General features: G+C 44.4%; 1 protein-coding gene and 1 pseudogene across 1 annotated transcript; one reads left to right on the top strand and one right to left on the bottom strand.

The window, feature by feature from the left end:
* Positions 1 to 8,094: 8,094 nt before the first annotated feature.
* On the top strand, positions 8,095 to 13,747 carry LOC111955074 (TLR4 interactor with leucine rich repeats-like). Its single transcript, XM_023975142.2, has one exon. The coding sequence runs from the start codon at positions 8,734 to 8,736 to the stop codon at positions 11,251 to 11,253; it is 2,520 nt and encodes an 839-aa protein (XP_023830910.1). The 5' UTR covers positions 8,095 to 8,733; the 3' UTR covers positions 11,254 to 13,747.
* A 1,947-nt stretch (positions 13,748 to 15,694) lies between these two features.
* The window catches only part of LOC111954901 (cyclic AMP-responsive element-binding protein 5-like), a 31,341-nt pseudogene continuing 22,437 nt past the window's right edge, over positions 15,695 to 24,598 (bottom strand).

The raw sequence follows: 24,598 nt of genomic DNA, 5'->3' as shown, positions 1-24,598 counted from the left end.
TTGCCGTCTTTTACGTTTTTCTAAAAACAATAATCAGAAGTTAGCAAATTTCATTTATTCCAAACAACTATCATTTAGCCACAAAAGAGTTAGACAGAAATATATTGCCGATAAATCCTTCCTCTCCTTCTGCTGTCAAAAGCCAGGAAAACAGTTGTCAGTAAACTGACCTTACCAACCAGTTTACTAACGCTACCACCCAAGTTTCAAACCATTTCCCCAAACAACTGCCGTTTTGACCATTTTCGCAACATTTTACAGAAAAAATGTCGCCTATATTAAAATCCTTCCCCTTGTCTGCTTTTCAAGTACGAAGTCGGACTTCAAATCGGCACCATCTGCTAGGACAAAGCTATCCGTAACCTATGCTGTCGACTTTTCTAAAACAATCAGAATTACAGATTACATTATTTCAAAAACAAATACATTTTGACCACAAAAGAGTTAGACCAAAAATATTTTTATAAATCCTTCTCTACTTCTCTTCAACTGCCGAAACAGTATTCATAATGGAACTTACTACACATTTACAACCTACCACAATTTTTTCAAACTTTCCCAAACAACCCAGTTTGACCATTTCGCAACATTAACAGAAAAAAATGTCTGCTATATAAAATCTTCCCCTTCTGGTCTGCGTTCAAGTACTAGTCGACCAAACGGCTTAACGTAAACCACCGTCTCATTCCACACCACACACACACCTTCATACCTAAAACATCGGCCACACATCCACTCGCACACGAACATCAATAACCTAGATATCATCTCACTTACGCATTACTACCACATTCACAGCAACCTATTAAAACCTCTCTCTCACTCTGACAGGATGAGGCCCCCTCTCTCTCTCTCTCTTCTCTCTGACAGATGAGGCCTCTCTCTCTCTCCTGACAGAGATGAGGCCTCTCTCTCTCTTTCTCTCTCTTCTCTCTGCCAGAATGAGGCCCCTCTCTCTCTCTCTCTCACTCTGACAGAATAGCCTCTCTCTCTCGCTCTCTCTGACAGAATGAGGCCTCTCTCTCTCTCTCTCTCTCTCTTTCTCTCTCTGACAGAATGAGGCTCCTCTCCTCTGAACAGTATGAGCCTCTCGCTCTCTCTCTCCAGAATAGCCTCTCTCTCTCTTCTCTCTTTCTTCCAGAATGAGGCCTCTCTCTTTCTCTCTGACAGAAGAGGCCTCTCTCTCTCTCTCTCTGACAGAATGAGGCTCTCTCTCTCTCTACAGACATGAGCCTCTCTCTCCTCTCCCAGAATGAGCTCTCTCTCTCCTCTCTCTCTCTCTCTCTCCTCTCTCTCTCTCTCTCTCTCTCTCTCTCTACTCTCTCTCTCTCTCTCTCTCACTCTCTCGACAGAATAGCCTCTCCTCATCTCTCATCTCTCCTCGCTCGCTCTCTCTCTGACAGAATGAGGCCTCTCTCTCTGTGTGTTGAGGGTGAAATGTAATCTGTGTGGTGCTGACTGGACAGTCCAAGGCTGTGGGGAAGAGAGGAGTGATGAGAGAGAAGGGCTGATGAAACCAGACTGTGTCCACCTTTGTGCTCAGGCACACTGACAGACAACCCTGTCCGGGGTCCTGAATGGACCTCTTTGTGAGAGCCTGGAATTGGGTCAGCATCAGAAGACTATAGCTCACTGACTAGAGGCTCTATCTACAAGTATATCCGTCTCTTCTCTCTCTCTCTTTCACTCCTTCTCCCTCTCTTTCTCTCCCTCTCTCCATCTCTGAGTAATATTTGTCTATTCTTTCCTCTCCTTCCCCCTCTCTCCAGCTCTCTGCCCTGAATATCTGTTTATAATTTTTCTCTCTCCCCCTCTTTCTTTCCCTATCTATCTCTGTCTATAATATGTTTATTCTGTCTTTCGCTCCCTCTCCTTCCCCCTCTCTCCAGCACCCTTCACTGAATATCTGTTTATTCCCTTTATCTCTCTTCTCTCCCTCTTTTTATCTAAACTTTCCCTCTCTCCAGCTCTCAGACAGCAGGAAAACACATTTCTCTCTCCAGGCCATGTGTGACTTATTCCACTCTTCCTCTCCTTCTCTCCTCCTTCAAGTTCTTCTACACCAATATTTCAGTAATACCTCACTGAACTTTACTAAACTGTGTAGACTATATGGCCCACACTGTTAGTTGGCACATTAACACTACCCTTATACAAGTGGAGGCTGGTGGGAGGAGCTATAGGAGGACGGGCTCATTGTAATGGCTGGAATAGAACGGAGTCGTACATGTAGTTTCCATATCTTTGATGTGTTAGGTACCATTCCATTTATTCCATTCCAATCTTTACAATGAGCCTGTCCTCCTATAGCTCCTCCCACCAGCCTCCACTGCCTCATAACTAACATTGACTAACTGCATTACAAAGAGCTTTTCTACACTCATTTAATGACAGTGAAATACCTTATTCTATTAGCGTAACTGTCACGATCGTGTGGAGGAGAGACGGACCAAAACGCAGCATGTGAAAAATAAGCCATCTTCTTTTTATTTGAAGAAGGAAAAAACACGAACTCTGGCTGCCCATGGCTGGCGGGCGACTCTGGCTGCCCATGGCTGGCGGGCGACTCTGGCTGCCCATGGCTGGCGGGCGACTCTGGCTGCCCATGCTGCGGCACTCTGCTGCCCATGGCTGGCGGGCGACTCTGGCTGCCCATGGCTTGCGGGCGACTCTGGACGTCATGGCAGGCTGACGGCTCTGGACGCTCATGGCAGGCGACCTCTGGACGTTCATGGCAGGCTGACGGCTCTGGACGCTCATGGCAGGCTGGCGCTCTGGCAGATCCTGTCTGGTTGGCGTCTGCACCGTCTGCGCTCGGCAGATCCTGTCTTGGTTGGCGGGTCATGTGCAGATCCGTTGTGCGTCTGCAACTGCTACGAATGGCTCTAGCAGCTCCTGACTGACGAACGGCTCTGACAGCTCGGACAGACGGGCGCTCTGACAGCTCGGGCAGACAACTCAGAGCACTGCAACAGATGGCTCAGACGCGCACTGGGGAGACGGATGGCTCAATGGCGCGGGAACGATGGCTCAGATGGCGCTGGGGAGACGGATGGCTCAGATGGCGCTGGGGAACGGATGGCTCAGATGGCGCTGGGGAGACGGATGGCTCAGATGGCGCTGGGGAGACGGATGGCTCAGATGCGCTGGGGATGCTCAGATGCTGGGAACGGATGGCTCAGATGGCGGCTGGGGAGACGCGATGCCTCAGATGGCACTGGGGAGACGGATGGCTCTGGCCGGATGAGGCGCACTGTAGGCCTGGTGCGTGGTGCCGGAACTGGTGGTACCGGCTGGAGACACGCATCTCAAGGCTAGTGCGGGAGAAGGAACAGGGCATACTGGACCCTGGATACGCACATTAGGCCTAGTGCGTGGTGCCGGCACTTGGTACCGGCTGGGACACGCACTTCAAGGCTAGTGCGGGAGCACAACAGATGCACAGGACTCTGGAGACGCACAGGAGACTTGGTGCGTGTGCGTAGGCACAGGTGGTAATGGGCGGGAACACGCACCATTGGACGAGTGCGTGGAGGAGGAACAGGGCTCTGGAGACACACTGGGAAGCCTGGTGCGTTGTGTAGCACTGGTGAACTGGACTGGGGCGGGAGGTGGCACCGGAAATACCGGACCGTGCAGCGCTACTGACTCCCTTGACACCGAGCCTGCCCAACCCTACCTGTTGAATCTCCCCGTCGCCCGCCCAGTGGAGTGGAATAACCCGCACCGGGCTATGTAGGCGAACCGGGGACACCATGCGTAAGGCTGGTGCCATGTAACCGCGCCGAGGAGACGCACTGGAGACCAGACGCGTTGAGCCGGCTTCATGGCACCTGCTCAATGCCCAATCTAGCCCTACCAGTGCGGGGAGGTGAATAACCCGCACCGGCTATGAACACTACAGGAAGACACCGTGCCTCTACTGCGTAACCAGGTGTCCGCCCGTACTCCCGCTCTCCAGGTTAGCCTGGGAAGTGGGCGCAGTCTCCTACCTGCCCTCGGCCCACTACCTCTAAGCCCCCCCCAAGAAATTTTTGGGTTGTACTTGCGGGCTTCCAGCCTTGCCTCCGTGCTGCCTCCTCATATCGCCTCCTCTCGGCTTTCCCTTGCCCTCCAACTCTTCACGAGGAGGCGATATTCTCCCGTTGTGCCCAATCCCCTTTCCATCCAAAATCTCCTCCCATGTCCATGAATCCTTTTCCTTCTCCTTGCCACTGATCACCTGCTTTCCTTGTTTGTGGGAATTCTTCACGATGTTGATGAGAGACGGACAAAAACGCAGCATGGGAAAAATAAGCCATCTTCTTTATTGAAGAAGGAAAAAACACGAAAACGTAACCACTACACAAAAACAACAATACACGTGAACTACAAAACGCAAAGTGCACACAACAAAGCACTATACGTTTAGAACATAGAACAATTACCCACAAATACAATGCCTATGCCCCTACAATATGGCTCCCAATCAGAGACAATGAAAACATCTGTCTCTGATTGAGAACCACTCAGCAACCATAACATACCTAGACACCTTCACTCAACCATATACTTTCCTAGAAACATTCACTCAAACACAAACCCATACACTCTAACACAGGGTCAAACTCATTCCACGAGGGCCTAGTGTCTGCATTTTGGTTTTCCCTCCAATAAAGCCCTAGACAACCAGGTGGATTCCTAAACTAAGTAGTATGTTGTAATTCATCAACAAGTACAAGGAGACGAAAACCCGCAGACACTCGCCCCCGTGGAATGAGTTTGACACTAGTGCTCAAACAAATCCCCCTAGACACTACAACCACCCAAGACAAGACAAAAACACAAACATACCCCATGTCACACCCTGACCTAACTAAAATAATAAAGAAAACAAAGAATACTAAGGCCAGGGCGTGACAGTAACTCGTGAAACTTCACTGACAGTTAGTGCTGAGCAATTAGTGCTTTTATGGGTCGCTTCGGTTTCCGTTTCCGTTCCATTATTAAAAAATAATCACATTAAATGCATTATGAAATATAATGACATAAAACATTTTTTTTTTATAGCTTTTTAATGGAAATTCCAAAGCCCAAAATAGTGAACATTCAGTTGCCTAAAACATTTCTCTCTAGAGAAGTGGTGCATTGGGCTCACAAAAAACAGAACTAAATGCAATTCAAGTAATTCAACCAACATTGGTCAATTAGTTGTTTAATAACAAAAAAACTAAATGTGGGTTAATAGCTCAGCACTACGGACAGGGTGTGTCCCCCCACTGATCCAGGGTCATTTATCAAAGCTGAGTTCACACAACAGTACTCCAAACTTTGTGTGTGCCTGTTTTCCCAAAGAGATTGGTCTTTATCAATTTTGAACTTGACAGGAAAGTGTGCGTAGCCTGGCCTATTTAATTTCAGGGCCTATTCCAAAGCAGGAGATAGAAACACATTTTCATGTATTGATAAAAAAAATATTGAACAACAGTTCATACTTTACATAGAAGTGTGGGCTGTAGCATTTTCTTTTAAATTGTTTGAAATGATAATCAATTTTACAAAATGCACGGCCAGTGTGCACTATATTTAGTTTGGAAAAGTCGTTGCAACGTTCTGCCCACAACTTTACAGAAATGTGACCAAATTTGCCATTGAGCTTTCTTTTAGGAACTATGATGGCCTGGTTCCAACGTCACCAAAACATGCATCAAAGATTTTTTATTTTTTTTGTTACCATAAAATGTGAATGGTAAGGTGCTGTCGTCAGAAGTTATAAGGATAATTTAGTCCCTAATGGCAGCCTGCAGTACTCGGTCGGCCTTCAACTTGAGTTACTCAATGGGAGGGGGGAAAAAGAACTAGCCTGCAGCTCTACTTCCTGGAGTAGCTCAAACTGCGCATGTTCCGTCTCCATAAGACGCCATCTTAACCGACTTCATTTGGCTTCAATGCGTTTTCGAATCTTCACATAGGAATGAATGGTGTCATGTGATCGATGGCTTTGTCCATTTATATTGGTTGTAGGTACAAATACAATTTTGCTCTGATTTATCAATGTAAACATGTGTATATTTGACAAATCCCAATCCTTTGTGGCACACACAAATCCTAGAATATCCACGTACGCCAGAATTTAGTAAGAAATGTACGCAAGGTTGATAAAGGACGAACCAGGGCTGTATCTGGGCTCAGACAGAGTTCTAAATGCTTCCTCTCATCTCCTTCTCAGTCCTAGAACACACAGGCACACACACACATGTACACAAACACGCAAGCGCACACTTGTGCGTACAAAGAAAGAGAGATGGAGAGAAAGAGAGGGAGAGAGAGAGCTTCCTCCCATCAGAGTTTGACAGACTGAGAGAAAAATTCATGTGAAGGGCTAGACAGGAAATGACCTCGCTGGAGCAGGGGCGCCTGAGCACCCCTGATCCCAGATTTGTTGGAAGACATTACTCACTGTGATCTCTAATAGACATGCATGAGAATTGGACTAATGCTCTTATGGGCTCTCACTCACTGTCAGCAATCCTAGGAATTTATAGATACAAAAATTGCATCACTTGGGTTAAATCATTTTTGTGTGTATTTGTGCATGCGTGCATGTGTGTCAGTGTGTGTGCGGTACATGTGCACAATTGTCTATGGGGGGTGTGTGAGCACTGTTTTATGACAACCTTGTCTCCAGATCAGTGCTCCTGTAGAATATTTTTCATGTTCTGCGGTAAAAGATGGCGTACATTTTTCACAGGTTGTCTTGGTGATTGTTACACCACTACTTCTTTCACTCTGGTCTTCTACAAGATGTGGAGGTTGTGGTTACTCTACAAGTGCACTTCCTCTTGCACCATCAAGATAGAAACCTCTTGGTACAAGCTGTGGGGTATTAAGGCTGCGTTTACACAGGCAGACTAAATAGTGGCAAAAGATCTGATCGTCAAAAGACCAATTAGTGACAAATGAGAATTGGGCGTCCTAAGAAACTCAGCCTATCAGGAAGCTATGCTATTCTACATCCTCACACACAGTAGTCAGCATTACACAGTACAATGACTAGACAACAACCTACAACCTACAGTCCACTACATGACTACACTGCAACCTACAGTCCACTACATGACTACACTGCAACCTACAGTCCACTACATGACTACACTACAACCTACAGTCCACTACATGACTACACTGCAACCTACAGTCCACTACACGACTACACTGCAACCTACAGTCCACTACATGACTACACTACAACCTACAGTCCACTACATGACTACACCGTAACCTACAGTCTACTACATGACTACAGCGAAACTTACAGTCCACTACATGACTACACTACAACCTACAGTCTACTACATGACTCCACTACAACCTACAGTCCACTACATGACTACACCGTAACCTACAGTCTACTACATGACTACAGCGAAACTTACAGTCCACTACATGACTACAGCTAAACTTACAGTCCACTACATGACTACACTGCAACCTACAGTCCACTACATGACTACACTACAACCTACAGTCCACTACATGACTGCACTACAACCTACAGTCTGCTACATGGCTCACTGTGACTAGACTACAACCTACAGCCTACAGTCTGCTGCATGGCTCACTGCACTGAACACTCACTACATAGACCATGCTTTGTACCCAGTCTTTCAAGGTGAGATCCTAAACAATGATTTGGCAGTGATCTGTAGTCTTAACACAGGCACCATGACCTGAATTCCTCTTGTATAATGTAAACCATGTGTGTTTGAATGAGCTCCCCCGACCGGCCAGCTTGAATTAGCTGGTGTTCATTGATGAGGGCATGGGTAAATGACCTGCAAGATATCTTTCTCTATTTTTCTATATCTTCTATCTTGTAGAAGTGTATTAATAACAGCAGTAACACAGTTTTAAGGTGTTGTTATTTTGTGTGAGCTAGGTTATCTCAGTTCCACACTCTCTGTCTTTTCTTCCTCTGGTGATTGGCTGCCTGTGTAGCTCTATTATGCACTTTGAACCGTGTGCGAGGAGGGAGTCAGTCAGGGGGACTGAGTCAGGGGGACACTCGTGGGAAGGAAGGCTTCCCGTCTGCTTTCTCTATGCCAAGTATAGAATCCTGCCTCGCGACCCCCGGTGGTGCGGGGGCGTGCAGAAAACTTGGTCAAAGGGTTCGGTCACGTCTCTCTCTCTCTCTGCCTCGAATACAACAATATATATGCGTACCTTTCTCCCACGCATTTGATTAGTTTCAGAGGACGCGTGTGTGTGTGACACATGTGTGTGTTCATGCGCGCGCTTGTGCGTATTTGCGCGCGCACCTCTGTATCCTGTGCGCCAGGCACTGTCCACATCTGGTCTTGGCGGGGACGGGAGTTGCGGGGGAGGGGCTGAGCATTTGTGTGTGTGAGTGTGTGTGTGCTCTGCGCCTGAACCCTGCGTTTTGTGGACGTCTGTAATTTGCACCAGATGACCAATTGGGGGATGGAGCATTCTGGGGAGGTGAGCGTTCCTCACACGGCATAACATCGCAGCGCACAAATGAACTTAGTATATGGACAACGCTGCATAACCATGGATCCAGACACTTCCTCACACTAAACTTTGTGCAGAGAAACTTCCTCTCCCCGTTTTTTGGAGCAACAAGTGGATAATGGATATATCAGACACGAAAGTGAGAGTGGAGGGTCGGGGTAACTGCACTTAAACACAAAGGGGAATGCTGCATCAGAAGGTTGTTCCAACTGCCGTTTGGGAATGGATACCGGTAATTTTGTGGCGGTCATCTGCTTTCTCCTTTTTTCCTGTAATGGGCTCCTTTCACCCTCACCCGCCAGCGGCTTCTGTCCCGAGCGCTGCGATTGCCAGCACGCGCAGCACCTCCTCTGCACAAACCGAGGGCTTCGCGCGGTACCCAAGGTGCCCTCCTCGCGGGTCCCAGAGGACATACTTGTCTTCAGCCTCGGGGGAAACTTCATTGGTAACATCTCTGCCTTCGACTTCACTCGGTATGGAAATCTTATACGGTTGAACTTACAGTATAATCAAATACAGACCATTCACCCTAAAGCGTTTGAAAAGCTCTCCAAATTGGAGGAGCTGTATTTGGGCAACAATCTGATATCAACAATACCCCCAGGAACTTTACAGTCACTGAAAAAACTGACAACTTTGTATGGCAATAACAATGACATGAAGAAGATCACTCCAGAGCTGTTTGGTAACTTAGAGAGCGTTGTGAGGCTGAGGTTGGATGGGAACGCCATAGAACTGTTACAGGACTCGGTGTTCAAGAGCTTGACCAATCTGCATTATCTCCATCTAGAATCGAACCAGCTGAGCCACATTCACAGAAATGCCTTTTCCAAGCTCATCAAACTGCGCTTTCTCAACCTGGCGCAGAACAAACAGACGGCCGTGCGTAATGTGTTTACGTTTTCCCAGCTCAGGTCACTGTCTACCTTGCTGCTCTCTGAAAATGAAATACAATACGTCGGAAACCACGTCTTTCAAAATCTGAAAAAGCTGTCTAAACTATCCCTCAGCAATAACAACATCTCCCGGTTGGAGAGCGAGGCTTTGAAGGGGCTGTCAAGCGTGAGAGAGTTTCTGATGGATGGGAACGAGCTGGAAGATATTCCCGCGGGACTTCTTGACCCGCTGGAGCAAATCGAGGAGCTGGACTTTAGTCGCAACCACATTTCCAACGTGAACCCGATGGCTTTTAAAAAACTAAAGCACCTGAGGGTTTTAAAACTCAAAGACAACCGGCTCACGAGCCTCTCCGGTCACATATTCGCCCTCAACAGCCGCCTTTACGATTTGGATCTCCATGGCAACAACTGGACGTGTGACTGCCGCCTGAGCGAGCTAAAACAGTGGATGACGTCGGCGCACTCTCAAGGGAAGCTGCTGACCGTTTTTGTGAAGTGTCATCACCCAGCGACACTGAACGGGAAGTATCTGGATTATGTCAACAGCTCCCAGCTACAGACCCAAGGGAATTGGAGCCATTTGTGTGAGACCCAAATTGGGCCTGAGGAGAGCAGAGGTGGGGGGGTCCTGGAGAAGGAGGTGGAGGAGAGGATGATGAGAGAGGGGGAGGTGAGGAAGGATGTAGAAGAGCAGAGGGGAATTGGAAGTAGAGCAGGAGTGGAGATGAAGGCAATAGAGGAAGAGAACAGGGGTAGAGAGGAAGAGGAGAGAAAGGAGGGAGAACAGGAGGTAGGTATCCATCAGGAACAGGGAGGGCCAGAGGAGCGGGACAAATCCCTGTCGTTGGACAGGAAAAGGAGGAAGAAAATATCCGCCAGCCCCAGGTCGCGACTTTCTGCTGGGAAGCGTGAGAAAGGGAGGCGGGGTTCCGTTCTGGGCCGTGGCATTCCTCAAACACAAGCCCCTTCGCTCATCAACCCCATGGCCCCAACCACAACCGTGCCTCAGACACTTGACAGCCAAAATAGCCATGGAAACCGTCTAGGTGGACCAATCACAGAGCTCACCACCTCAGAGGAGCGGTTTGACCTTCTCAGAGGCGGTCAGGAGTATGGTCTACCTGTAATGACAGACCCCTGTATGTTCAACCGTCACTTCCTCACCAACGTGACCGTTGACCAGGTCGCCTCCAGCACGGCCACAGTCCACTGGACCACACGCCACCACCTCCGATTCACACCGGGAGCCGGACCGGGACTAGACGAGGTCCACTACCGCTTGCTGTACGACCGGTTCGGGACATCTGGCCGTTTCCCCCGCTATGTGTTTGCCCGTGGCGGGGCGCGGTCTGTGATGTTACGAGAACTCCGCCCAGAAGTCACCTACATGGTGTGTGTGGAGGGGGTGGTGGGAGGGGCCGTGTGTCAGGTGGCGCCCAGGGACCACTGCGCTGGATTGGTCACTCTCCCAGAGGAGTCTCGTCGCCAAGGGACACTGACCTCCGATCTCCACCTGGTCACCATTGCAACGCTGGCCGTCAACGCCATCCTCCTGCTGGTGATTGGTGGAGCCTGGCTAGGGCAGAGTTTGAGGCGGAAACTGAAAAGGAGGAAGTCGGCGGTGCATGTGCGTCACATGTACTCCACGCGGCGACCGTTCCGCGGCTCCATGGCAACGACGGCGGCTGTGTCGACTGACTTTACCAGTTTCCAGAGCAGCCGGCCTCCACGGCTCGGAACCCTGGAGGAAGGGGGAGACCTCATTGAGTTCCCCTGCGACCGTTTCCTTGACAACAGCCCCACCCGTAGAGACAACAGCAACATGCAGAGGTTTTGTGATTAGTAGAACCCTAGAGACCTACACTCTTAGAAAAAACAGTGCTACCTAGAACAAAAAAGGGTTGTCCTATGGGGACAGCCAAAGAACCCCTTTGGAACCCTTTTTCTAAGAGTGTAGAACATGAAAAAAATTGCGCTGTGTGACCCATATATACTATTCATGTTATTGTGAGCCATTAGATAATCCAACAGTAGAACCCTTATCTAGAACCTGAGAACACCAAGACACCATCACATCCTCAGGAGAATGTCTAAGGTGCTGCAGAGACAGAAACAGAACTGGACTGGAATTGAACCTGCACTGTAGGGCACTTCACCACAATAGCAGGACCACAGCCAGGGTGTTAGGACCAGGGACGACCCCCCCCCCCCCCCCCAGCACACCATCATATGCTGTAAACAAGTCCCTGCACCAAGATGCAATTGGATGCATCTTGGTGCAGAGAAATCTCTCTCATAATAAAGCCATAATAATATTTGTCATGTGACATAGGCTACTGTTGAGCAGAGACGTTTTTAGGATTTCCACAAACGGGGATCATCTGTTAGCAGGTCTCGATAATTTTTTTGCCTTTTACAAAACGCATTTCATGCAATTCTACGTCATTTACATGATAAAAGACATTAGCTGAATATTTTTTAATACCACACAAATTACCTAAATTAGTGGCTACTCTAACACTGACAAACTGAGGTCAATCTGGTCTTGAATTCAAACAAACAACAGTCCAGACCAATGAAGCAACACACACATTGTACAATATTAGGAGACAATATATATATATATATTATAGGCTACAGTAGGCTACTAAATAACATGTCCGGTGGCACACTGACTCACCTAGTTATGAAGATGCAGCCATAGGATACTACTCACGGTGATGGCCGATGCGTTCCTCTTGGCAACAGTTTATCTCAAGATGAGCTACTTTGAAAAACACTGCTGCTGTTGCTGGTAGTTGTTCTATTGGTTCAACAGATAGACTAGTCTTCTCTTTTCAGTGGTATGCATTTGCTTTCCAAACTTTACATTTTTCCTGCAATTGTCTTTTGAAATTTGCAAAAGTCAAACAGACAGCTACAACCAACCATAGAAATATAATCCATATAAATCTACATTCAAATCAGGACTGGCAGCCATTGCTAGTGTACCCATCAGTTGAATAGTCAAATTGCCAGGGTAAGAGGTTCCAAAWCTCTGTGGATTATATGTCTATGGCCACAAACGCAACAAGCTGTATATTTGGCGCGCATGCTGGCCAAATCGCGGCCTTCCCGACTGTAGGCAACCAGTAACTGCCAAAATAAAGGAAATAATATGTCATGCTGTGGGGCGCATTTTCCTGGCATGGTTTAGGTCCACTTATAGACTCTATGCCAAGGAGCATTGAAGCTGTTCTGGCAGCTCGTGGTGGCCAAACACCCTTTTAAGACACTATGCTGGTGTTTCCTTTATTTTGGTTGTGATCAAATTTAATCCAGTTGTTTAAAAAAAACTATTGATCCTCTGTGGCTAAATTATGATCTCTGGTGTATTTTGAACATCGAGAGCGGGCTCCTGTGGTTGACTAAAATAATAATAAAAAAAGTAATGTTATTATGTAAATTTAAATGATTGCCTCTTGGGCGCTCTAATTTGCCAGTCACATGAATTTATTATGCAGTTACCAATCAAGGCAGGGTCCACCAGTTACCCACATGTGCCCCCCTACCTCTTCTCCTCCCCCCATCTGACGATTAGCAGAGCAGCATCAGGCTGTCTACTCTCATTGAGAGCGGGCTCCTGAATCGTCCTGTGTTTTACATTTTTGTATTTTTTATTTAACTGGTTGGCGGTTGCAGTAAAAAAAATATATATTTGACGTATATAACATATACTGTATATATAATATATGCAGCATATAATTATTTGATTTAGTATTTCTTTTTTTGCTGCCTTTTAGGCCCCCCACAGCCCTGGGCCAAGGAGCTTCAAACCCGGTAAGCCCCTGCATTAATCTGGCCCTGGTATGCAGGCCTGGTTATGACCCTAACAGAGCCACAGTTAGGGTGGTGTTACGACCACAGCAGAACCATAGTTAGGGTGGTGTTACGACCACAGCAGAACCATAGTTAGGGTGGTGTTATGACCACAGCAGAACCACAGTTAGGGCTGTGTTACGACCACAGCAGAACCACAGTTAGGGTGGTGTTATGACCACAGCAGAACCACAGCAGATGTTATGACCACAGCAGAACCACAGTTAGGGTGGTGTTATGACCACAGCAGAACCACAGTTAGGGTGGTGTTATGACCAGGGTTGTCTTTGTGGGCGACCAAACAGCTGAGCTCATCAGGGTTGATTCAGACACTACAGGAAGTCAATCCCACTGACTTCCTCGACTTCCTCTAAGCCTCATGCATTTCCTCTCCCATTTCTTTGCACCTGTGTGTGTGTGTGTGTGTGTGTGTGTGTGTGTGTGTGTGTGTGTGTGTGTGTGTGGTGTGTGGTGTGTGTGTGTGTAGAGAGAGAGAGAAAGAAAATAATATTATCTGATTTCATCTGGTGCTAATATTAGAGTTAGACATTCATTTTTGTACAATTGTGTATAAAATATAATTTCTAATGTGCCTGAAAATAAAAATAGCTGCTGGTTGGCAGAAAAATACTTAGAATGATCAGTTTTATATGTTGTTTTTATACTTTTGTACTCAAATATGTATTGTGCTACAGGCAAGTAAGTAACAACATCCCTGACAATGTGACAGTTAGACCTATGGTCCATTTGTCTGTATGAAAATAAGATGGATACCTTTGTAAATAATGGTTGAAGTCCCTTGTGTGTTTGGTTCCAATATAAATAAATAAACAGGTATTACAGTTGTGGTATTTTTACAAAAAAGTCAGGAAGTTCATCAATCTTATTTAAAAAAAAAATTATAACATTTTAATTTTATTTATATTTTACCATTATTTTACCAGGTAAGTTGACTGAGAACACGTTCTCATTTACAGCAACAACCTGGGGAATAGTTACAAGGGAAAGGAGGGGGATGAATGAGCCAATTGTGAGCTGGGGATGATTAGGTGCATGATGGTAAGATGCCATGGGATCTTTAGTGACCACAGAGAATCAGGACACCCGTTTAACGTCACATCCGAAAGACGGCACCCTACACAGGGCAGTGTATTGGGAGATTTTTTGGGGACCTGAGGAAACACCACTTATTGCTGTATATTCATTCATAGAGAACAAATGTGTACACATTTCATCATGTGTGTGTGTGAGAGAGAGAGAGAGAGAGAGCGAGAGAGAGAGAGAGAGAGAGACAGAGAGAGAGAGAGAGAGAGAGAGACAGAGAGAGACAGAGAGACAGAGAGAGAGAGAGTGTGTGTTTCAAGACAAAAACAGTCTGGCAATAGTTGGGTCTTTGTTTGTGTAGACTCTCAGGTCAGATCAGTTTCACACCCCAAGTCTTTCAATAGTGTGTTACCATAACAACAGACATAGACAGACACACAGACCAGAAAACACTGTCTGATATATGAAACAGAAACTCTATATAATTCCTATTTGGTTAAGGCTGATAGGTTTCTTTTTGTTAAACTATAGTGGATTGGGCGTGCCCCCTACTGACTCTAACTTCCATTGTCTTTCACTCAACCTGCTAAAACTAAGCTATGGATGGGGTAAAATAACCCAGATCTGTGATTGCTGACCTTTGACACTATCAAATTGAGTATTGTTTAATCGGGCGGCTCCAACTGTCTTCAGTTCCAGAACAGATCACTAGGAGGCAGGCTAGACTGTTCGTCTGATAGGCCCATTGGATCAAATACAAATTTCTCCACAGATCTACTGATGGAGGAGGCAACCAGTAAAATCACAATAAGATACCAAAGAATAAGTGCTTTTATTTTCAGTTTGTAGCAATTGTCAATATCTGTAAAAAAAACAAAAAACACAATACAGAAAGATACATAGATAGTGGTTATATGGCAATGCACTGCGTGAGCCTAGTTCACATGATAAATACCCTGTAGGAAACTAGTAAGTGCTTTTCAGGAGTTACACAAAGGGTCAGGGGTTATCCTGGCCAGGTGACATGGTCTAGGAAAATTCTGGGTACCAAACAATCAGGTACCAAACATTATACTCTGCATAACATCGTTACAAGGAGGCTCTGCATTACATCGTTACAAGGAGGCTCTGCATTACATCATTACAAGGAGGCTCTGCATTACATCGTTACAAGGAGGCTCTGCAATTACATCATTACAAGGAGGCTCTGCATTACATCGTTACAAGGAGGCTCTGCATTACATCATTACAAGGAGGCTCTGCATTACATCGTTACAAAAGGAGGCTCCTGGCAATTTACCAAAAAATCATTACAAGGAGGCCTCTGCATTACAATCGTTACACAGGAGGCTCTGCATTACATCGTTACAAGGAGGCTCTGCATTACATTGTTACAAGGAGGCTCTGCATTACATCGTTACAAGGAGGCTCTGCATTACATCATTACAAGGAGGCTCTGCATTACATTGTTACAAGGAGGCTCTGCATTACATCATTACAAGGAGGCTCTGCATTACATTGTTACAAAACAAGGACATTCTATTCACAGATCTTGATATAGATTTGCATAAAATTTACATTTGTATTAGTTTTCATTCACGTTCTGCATTTCAGAGTGACCTGGGTTGCATATGCAACCACACACACATACTGTAGCATACCCACGACTCTGGGCCCTAGTTACAGGCTTTATGTCCGAGAGTCTTTCATGGTCTGGTCCTGGTGGTGGCGTAAGTTACAAGACCTAACCAAGACCTAACCAAGACCTAACCAAGACCTAACCAAGACCTAACCAAGACCTAACCAAAACCTAACCAAGACCTAACCAAAACCTAACCAAGACCTAACAAAGACCTAACCAAGACCTAACCAAAACCTAACCAAGACCTAACCAAGACCTAACCAAGACCTAACCAAAACCTAACTATGTCACATTCTGAGAAAAAGGTGACGCGATGAAGTCCCGTGTGGCTCAGTTGGTACAGCATGGTGCTTGCAATGCCAGGGTTGTGGGGTTGACTCCCATGTGGGACCATAAACAAAACTGTATGCAGTCACCACTTGAACCTAAAGGACATAATTACAGGTATGCTTGCACACACAGCCCATGTTGGAACAGTCCTAGAATAGATAGAGCAGTACTTGGATTTCTGATTTCACACTAACAGAGACACATAGATTGACTGAGATTCCCAAAGACACAATATGATCCAATTTACAGGTGACTATCATCACAGTGTTGGAGAGACATAGACTAGGGTTGCAACATTTCTGTAACTTCACCAAAATTCACAGGTTTTACAGAAATCAGGAGCCAACCGGGATTTCGGGAGTTTCGGGAGAGTCACTGTAAATGTGCAACCAGACCAGTCAGTCCAGTTCTGTCATACCTGTGTCCATTGAGGCTAGCAGACCAGGAGAGGGAGCCATTTTAGACTACTGAGATGCACCCACCAATGATTATGGGAAGGGTGAGCTGATTCTAGAGCTGATTCAACCCCTTGGAACCAGGGATTAAACCCTGTTTGTGTGCATGGGCAACCCTGGATCCAGGGATTAAACCCTGTTTGTGTGCATGGGCAACCCTGGATCCAACTCTTGTGAACTAATGAAATTCAGCCATCCATGCTTTCATTTTTAATCTGAGGAGGCTGAGGAGGTGGAGATGCTGTTGGATTGGATGGCCTGCCGCTGCAACCCGGGACACAGGGGGGACGGACTTCCTGTCGAACTCCCTGGACCTGGGGCACAGAGACAGCTGTCAATCAAATTGACCTGGCTAATGTTTGACGGCTCCCCCTCTGTGTACAATCTGTGTCCAGAGAAAAGGCTACAATAAAAACATATGTCCATTTTCTTTGTTACTAGAAATGAAAGTAGTCCTACATTATATCATGAATGAAAACTCATGTACAATTCAAATAAGGAAAATAGCTCATTTATTTTGACATTTGCATTACAGTAGAATATACAGCAAATAAAGCAAAAACAGAAAATATACCAATGAAGCATATCTGTCTGTATGACTGCAGAACATGTACTAACTGGTTACATGGATAATCATTCTTACAAGGATACACATCATGGTTGTTTAAATCCAGTCATCAAGGTGCAACTCGGGTTTAGTCTGACTTTTTAACCTTATGTACCAGCCATGGTGAGAATGTAGCCTTGTGTGTCTGAGACACCTGGATGTTGGACCCTCACAGGGGATCTCCACCGGGGCGTTGGGAAAACATGAGGCTTTTAGCTGCTACCCTGTGAAAGGCACTTCATCAAGTGTTCTCGGGCGTGAGTCGTGCCGTGAATTCATTCAAATAGTACCAGAGCAGCACGGGCCTCTCACAGAGCCGTGGCATGCTGCTTACACCCAGGTTTCATTGAGATGAATAGGAGTGTTTGACGCTCTGAAAATGTGACGTGTTCAGTGTAGCAGGCCCATTACATTCACATGGGACAACATGGACAGCTGGAGATGGTACCGTATGTATCCTTGTGGTTCTGGGATAGGAGTCTGTGTTTTGTAGAGGGTAGGGGTGTACCTCTGGGTGTTTTGGGGATGGGGTGTTACTCACTGAGGTACCCCTGTGATTCTCTCTGGCGGGCGGTAACCAGACAGTCTTTATGAGTCAACAGGATCTGCTTCAGCTGGCCAACCTCTGACCTCAGAGTGGTCACCTCATTCTGGAATGGACAGAGGGACAGAGCCGTTAGTGATACTGGGACAATCAAATCAAATTGTATTTGTCACATGCACCAAATACAACTGGTGTAGACCTTACTGTGAAATGCTTACATACATACATACAAGCCCTTAATCAACAATGCAGTTCAAGAAATAGAGTTAAGAAAATATTTACTAAATAAACTAAAGTAAAAAATTAAATAAAAAGTAACACAATAAAATAACAATAATGAGGCTATATACATTGGGGTGCCAGTACCGAGTCAATGTGCAGGGTACAGGTTAGTTGAGGTAAATTGTACATGTAAGTGGGAGGGGGGGTCCGGGTGGTCATTTGATTAATTGTTCAGCAGTCTTATGGCTTGGGTGTAGAAGCTGTTAAGGAGCCTTTTGGACCTAGACTTGTCGTTCCGGTACTGCTTGCCGTGCGGTAGCAGAGAGAACAGTCTATAACTTGGGTGACTTGAGTCTTTGACAAATTTTTGGGCCTTCCTCTGACACCGCCTAGTATATAGGTCCTGGATGGCAGGAAGCTTGGCCCCAGTGATGTACTGGGCCCTACGCACTACCCTCTGTAACACCTTACGGTCGGATGCCGAGTAGTTGCCATACCAGGTGGTGATGCAACCGGTCAGGATGCTCTCCATGGTGCAGCTGTAGAACTTTTTGAGGATCTGGGGACCTATGCCAAATCTTTTCAGTCTCCTGAGGGGAGTGCGTGTGTGCGTGTGTGCGTGTGTGCGTGTGTGTGTGTGGTGTGTGGTGTATGTGTGTGTGTGTATGTGCGTGTGCATGTGTGTGCGTGTGTATGTGTGGGTGCGTGAGTATGGTGTCTAATGTGTGTGTGCGTGTAGGTGTGTGTGCGTGAATGTGTATGTGTGTGTGGGTGTGTGAATGTGTATGTGTGTATGTGTGGTGATGTGTTGTGATGTGTTGTGTGGTATGTGTGTTGTGTGTGATGTGTGTGTAGTGTATGTGTGTGTGTGTAGTTGTGTTGTGTATGTGTGTGAGTAGTGTGTATGTGTATGTGTGTATGTGTGTGGGTGGTGTGTGGTGGGTGTGTGTGTATGTGTATGTGTATGTGTGTTGGTGTGTGTGTGTGTGTTGTGTGTGTGTGTATGTGTATGTGTATATGTGTGTGTTGTGTGGTGTGGTGTGTATGTGTGTGTGTGTGTGTGTGTGTGTGTATAAACCTACCTGCAGCTGCATGTTGTTGTGCGTCAGCTTCTGCCTTCTTCTCCAGAGCAGACACCCAGACTTCCTCTTCTGTCTCATCGCGTGGCCGCAGCTCGGTTGCGTTCCAGGAACTTTCTGCCTGCGCTCGTCTGGTCTGGTCCACAGACTCCTGCGACGTCCTCCAGCCGCCTGGCTGCATGCAGGGAATGTGTCTGCTGGGATGACTGTACAACACACCATCCTCATGATACAGTATTGACTAAGAACCTGGAACACTTGATTTAATCCTCTGTGATAAGGTATAGACATTAGTGTCATAATAATTACATAACAGTGGCGATATACTGTGATGATGGTAACCACTTGTTAACCCTCATGTTGAACTAACAAAACTTGATACAGAGTGATAGGCGGATCACGACAACGATGAGACAGCCTATAGGGAGGAGGTCGAGACCTGGCACCACACCGCGACAAAGGTGATGATTGTGGACTACAGGAAAAGGAGGGCCGAACAGGCCCCCATTAACATCAACGGGCTGTATGGAGCGGGTCGAGAGTTTCAAGTTCCTTGGTGTTTACATTGACCCCCCCTCGCTATTGTACACTGCTGCTACTCACTGTTTATTATCTATGCATAGTCACTTCACCCCCCTACATGTACAAATACCTCAACTAACTGTACCCCGCACACTCTCTCGGTACCGTGCCCCCTGTATATAGCCTCATTATCATTATAGTTACTGTGTTACTTTTTATTATTACTTTTTATTTTAGTCTACTTGGTAAATATTTTCTTAACTCTTCTTGTTCAGGGCTTGTAAGTAAACATTTCACGGTAATGTCTTCGGCGCATGTGACAAATAAAGTTTGATTTGATTTGATTTTTGATTTGTCATGACAACACCTAAGTATGACTGTACTGAACAGCTATGGAGTGGAGGGGCAGGTGAGGGAGGTTTGGTGGGTGTGGCTGGCCTGCAGGTGCGAGGGAGGGGGTGATTGGTGACATGATGCAGCACATTCCTGATTGGTGCCCTGGCTGTGGGCGCTTCCCAGGTGATGTGGAGAGGCGTGGCAGTGCTGCTGGTAGGAGATGGCGGAGCCTGTTGCAGGTGCTGATGAGGCTGCTGCTGCTGCAGGTGAGTGTGTCGTTGCCGCGGTGACATCATCTCCATCATGTGACCTATGGGGATCCATGTTGCTGTTGGCGACAGCTCCGGGGTGTTGTGTTGGTGATGGTGTTGGTGGGGTGACCCATAGTTTTAGCCCTCTGAGGAATAGAAAGGTCGTCAAAACTTAATACCATCAAATTACAATTAATGTAAATTACAATTAATGTCAAATTATAATTAAACTGATGTCGAAAAGGCCTTTTTTACAAACCCCGATGTGATTTTATTTTTGTCCAAAATCTGGACTTGTGTTTTTTAAGACCTTAAGCATTTCCATCAAACAATCACCACTGAACTGAGAAAAGGAATACAGCTGACTGAACTGAGAAAAGGAACTACAACTGACTGAACTGAGAAAAGGAATACATACTAGAACTGGAGAAAAGGAATACAACTGACTGAACTGAGAAAAGGAATACAACTGACTGAACTGAGAAAAGGAATACAACTGAACTGAACTGAGAAAAAGGAATTCAACTGACTGAACTGAGAAAAAGGAATACAACTGACTGAACTGAGAAAATGAATACAACTGACTGAACTGAGAAAAGGAATACAACTGAACTGAGAAAAGATATAAACAACTGAATGAACTGAGAAAAGGAATACAACTGAACTGAACTGAGAAAATGAATTCAACTGACTGAACTGAGAAAAAGGAATACAAACTGAGAACTGAGAAAAGGAATACAACTGACTGAACTGAGAAAAAGGAATACAACTGAAGCTGACTGAGAAAAGGAATACAACTGAACTGAGAAAGGAATAACAACGTGCCACTGAACTGAGAAAAGGAATACATGAACTGAACTGAGAAAAGGAATACAACTGAACTGAAACTGAAGAAAAGGAATTCAACTGACTGAACTGAGAAAAGGAATACAACTGAACTGAGAAAAAAGGAATACAACTGAACTGAACTGAGAAAAGGAATTCAACTGACTGAACTGAGAAAAGGAATACAACTGACTGAACTGAAAGAAAAGGAATACAACTGAATGACTGAGAAAAGGAATACAACTGAACTGAAACTGAGAAAAGGAATACAACTGACTGAACTGAGAAAAGGAATATCAACTGACTGAACTGAGAAAAGGAATACAACTGAATGAACTGAGCAAAAGGAATTAACTGACTGAACTGAGAAAAGGAATACAACTGAACTGAAGAAAAGGAATACAACTGAATGAACTGAGGGAAAAGGAATACAACTGAACTGAACTGAGAAAAGGAATTCAACTGAACTGACTGAGAAAAGAATACAATGAACTGAGAAAAGGAATACAAACTGACTGAACTGAGAAAAGGAATACAACTGACTGAACTGAGAAAAGGAATACAACTGACTGAACTGAGAAAAGGAATACAACTGACTGAACTGAGAAAAGGAAAAACAACTGAATGAACTGAGAAAAAGGAATACCAACTGAATGAACTGAGAAAAGGAATACAAACTGTTGTACGTCAATTGTACGTGCGCCCATGGACCTCCGGTTCGCGGCCGCGCTGTGACAGAACCTGGGTTCGAACCTAGAATCTCTGGTGGAAACACCGCCTTAGAACACTGCGCCACCCGGGAGGAATCACTTGATATCTTAAGTTAAATTGACAGTAAGTCACTAGATGATACTTAAGTTAAATTGACAGTATATCACTAGATACTTAAGTTAAATTGACAGTAATCACTAGATATCTTAAGTTAAATTGACAGTAATATCACTAGATATCTTAAGTTAAATTGACAGTAATATCACTAGATATCTTAAGTTAAATGACAGGTAATCACTAATATCTAGTTAAATTGACAGTATATGCACCTAGATATTAAGTAATTGACAGTATATCACTAGATATCTTAAGTTAAATTGACAGTATATCTCTTCATATCTTAGTTAAGTTGCAAGTATATCACTAGATATCTTAAGTTAAGTTGCCAGTATATCACTAGATATCTTAAGTTAAATTGAAGTATATCACTAGATATCTTAAGTTAAATTGACAGTGTAAATCACTAGATATCTTAAGTTAAATTGACAGTATATCACTAGATATCTTAAGTTAAATTGACAGTATATACTGATATCTTAAGTAAATTGACAGTAATCACTAGATATCTTAAGTAAATTGACAGTATATCACTAGATATCTTAAGTTAAATTGACAGTATATCACTAGATATCTTAAGTTAAATTGACAGTATATCACTAGATAATCTTAAGTTAAATTGACAGTATATCACTAATATCTTAAGTTAAATTGACAGTATATCACTAGATATCTAAGCTAAATTGACAGTAATCACTTCTATCTTAAGTTAAATTGACAGTATATCTCTTCATATCTTAAGTTAAGTTGACAGTATATCATAGATATCTAAGTTAAGTTGACAGTATATCACTAGATATCTTAAGTTAAGTTGCCAGTATATCATCTCATATCTTAAGTTAAATTGACAGTATACTCTCTTAAATATCTTAAGTTAAGTTGACGTATATCCTTATATCTAAGTTAAGTTGCCAGTATATCACTTCATACTTAAGTTAAATTGACAGTAAAATCACTTCATATCTTAAGTTAAATTGACAGTAGTATCCTCTTCATATTTAAGTTAAATTGACAGTATATCACTAGATATCTTAAGTTAAATTGACAGTATATCACTTCAATATCTTAAGTTAAATTGACAAGTATATCACTTCATATCTTAAGTTAAATTGACAGTATATCACTAGATATCTAAGTTAAGTTGCCAGTATATCACTTCATATCTTAAGTTAAATTGACAGTATATCACTAGATATCTTAAGTTAAGTTGACAGTATATCTCTTCATATCTTAAGTTAAATTGACAGTATATCCTTCATATCTTAAGTTAAGTTGACAGTATATCACTAGATATCTTAAGTTAAATTGACAGTATATCACTTCATACTTTAAGTTTAAATTGACAGTATAATCACTAGATATTCTTAGAGTTAAGTTGACAGTAATATCTCTTCATATTTAAGTTAAAATTGACAGTATATCTTCTTCATATCTTAGTAAAGTTTGCATATATGCACTTCAATATATTAAGTTTTGTTTGTTCTTAACAGTGTATCACTTGCATATCACCTCATAGTACTGCATATGACTTGTACATGACTTCTGATAGAATATAAATAATAGGTGAACTATATAAGAAGTCTGCTAACACATTGCCAACACTGCACAGCTCGAGCAGTGATTTCTCTGTTCTCTCACACTCAGCAAGGCACAGGTGGCATCCCAAATGGCTCCCTATTCCCTACAGGCTCTGGTCAAAAGTAGTGCATTTGTAAGGAATATGGTGCCATTTGGGACACACACAGAGAGTGTTTCTGGGGCATGACATCACCGCACTCCCAACATTACTATCACTCTCGGTTATGCAATATTTCTTTAAGAGAAGTAGTTTATTTTCTCCGCTCCAATCACCAATGAAAAAAAGGGAGGACATTTAAGCCTAGTTTATACATGGTGCTAACATGCGTCCCTTGTCCTGATCTTGTCTACATTCTGACTGTGCCTATGTTAGTCTTGTGTCCACATATTAGTCTTTCAGAATAATATTTATTTATTTTAAGACACATTGATGCCATAAGTTAATGGTGCCACCTCTCAATGATTTTAGAAGGCGGGATAATGATGATTTAAATGTTTTCACTGTCCGGATCTGTCTACACTTTTAAGATATCCAGACACAATCTGTGCCTGACTACCTTCTGAGGTGGTCAGGAAGATCTGATCACAATCAGATCACAATGTGTCTTTTAATCGTCTACAGCTGTCTGAAAATGTAGGCACAATCAGAATGTGGACAGGATCAAGACAAAGGATGCATGTTACTGTAGAACCAGGTATAAACAGGGCTTTAGAGAGTGCCACTGCCAGCAATGAGGTCATGTAGCTGTCTGTGCCAGTTCTACCAGCCAACCACACAGACACGGTCTATCTCTTTCTGTCTGACAGACACACTCTCTTTTCCCCCTCTTTCCTCTCTTTCTTTCTCTCTCAAAGAGAGAGGAAAAACTTCTGTATGTGTAATGTTACTGTTAATTTGGTATATGTTTATTAGCACTTTTGTATAATATCTACCTCACTTGCTTTGGCAATGTTAACACATGTTTCCCATTGCCATATAAAGGCCCTTGACTTGAATTTGAATGAGAGAGAGTATGAGAGAGAGAGAGGAGAGAGAGAGAGAGAGAGGCGGAGAGAGAGGAGAGAGA

The sequence above is a fragment of the Salvelinus sp. IW2-2015 genome, linkage group LG30 (assembly GCF_002910315.2).
Source record: "Salvelinus sp. IW2-2015 linkage group LG30, ASM291031v2, whole genome shotgun sequence".
Lineage (NCBI taxonomy): Eukaryota > Metazoa > Chordata > Actinopteri > Salmoniformes > Salmonidae > Salvelinus > Salvelinus sp. IW2-2015.
This window is presented reverse-complemented; position numbering and strand designations above follow the sequence as displayed.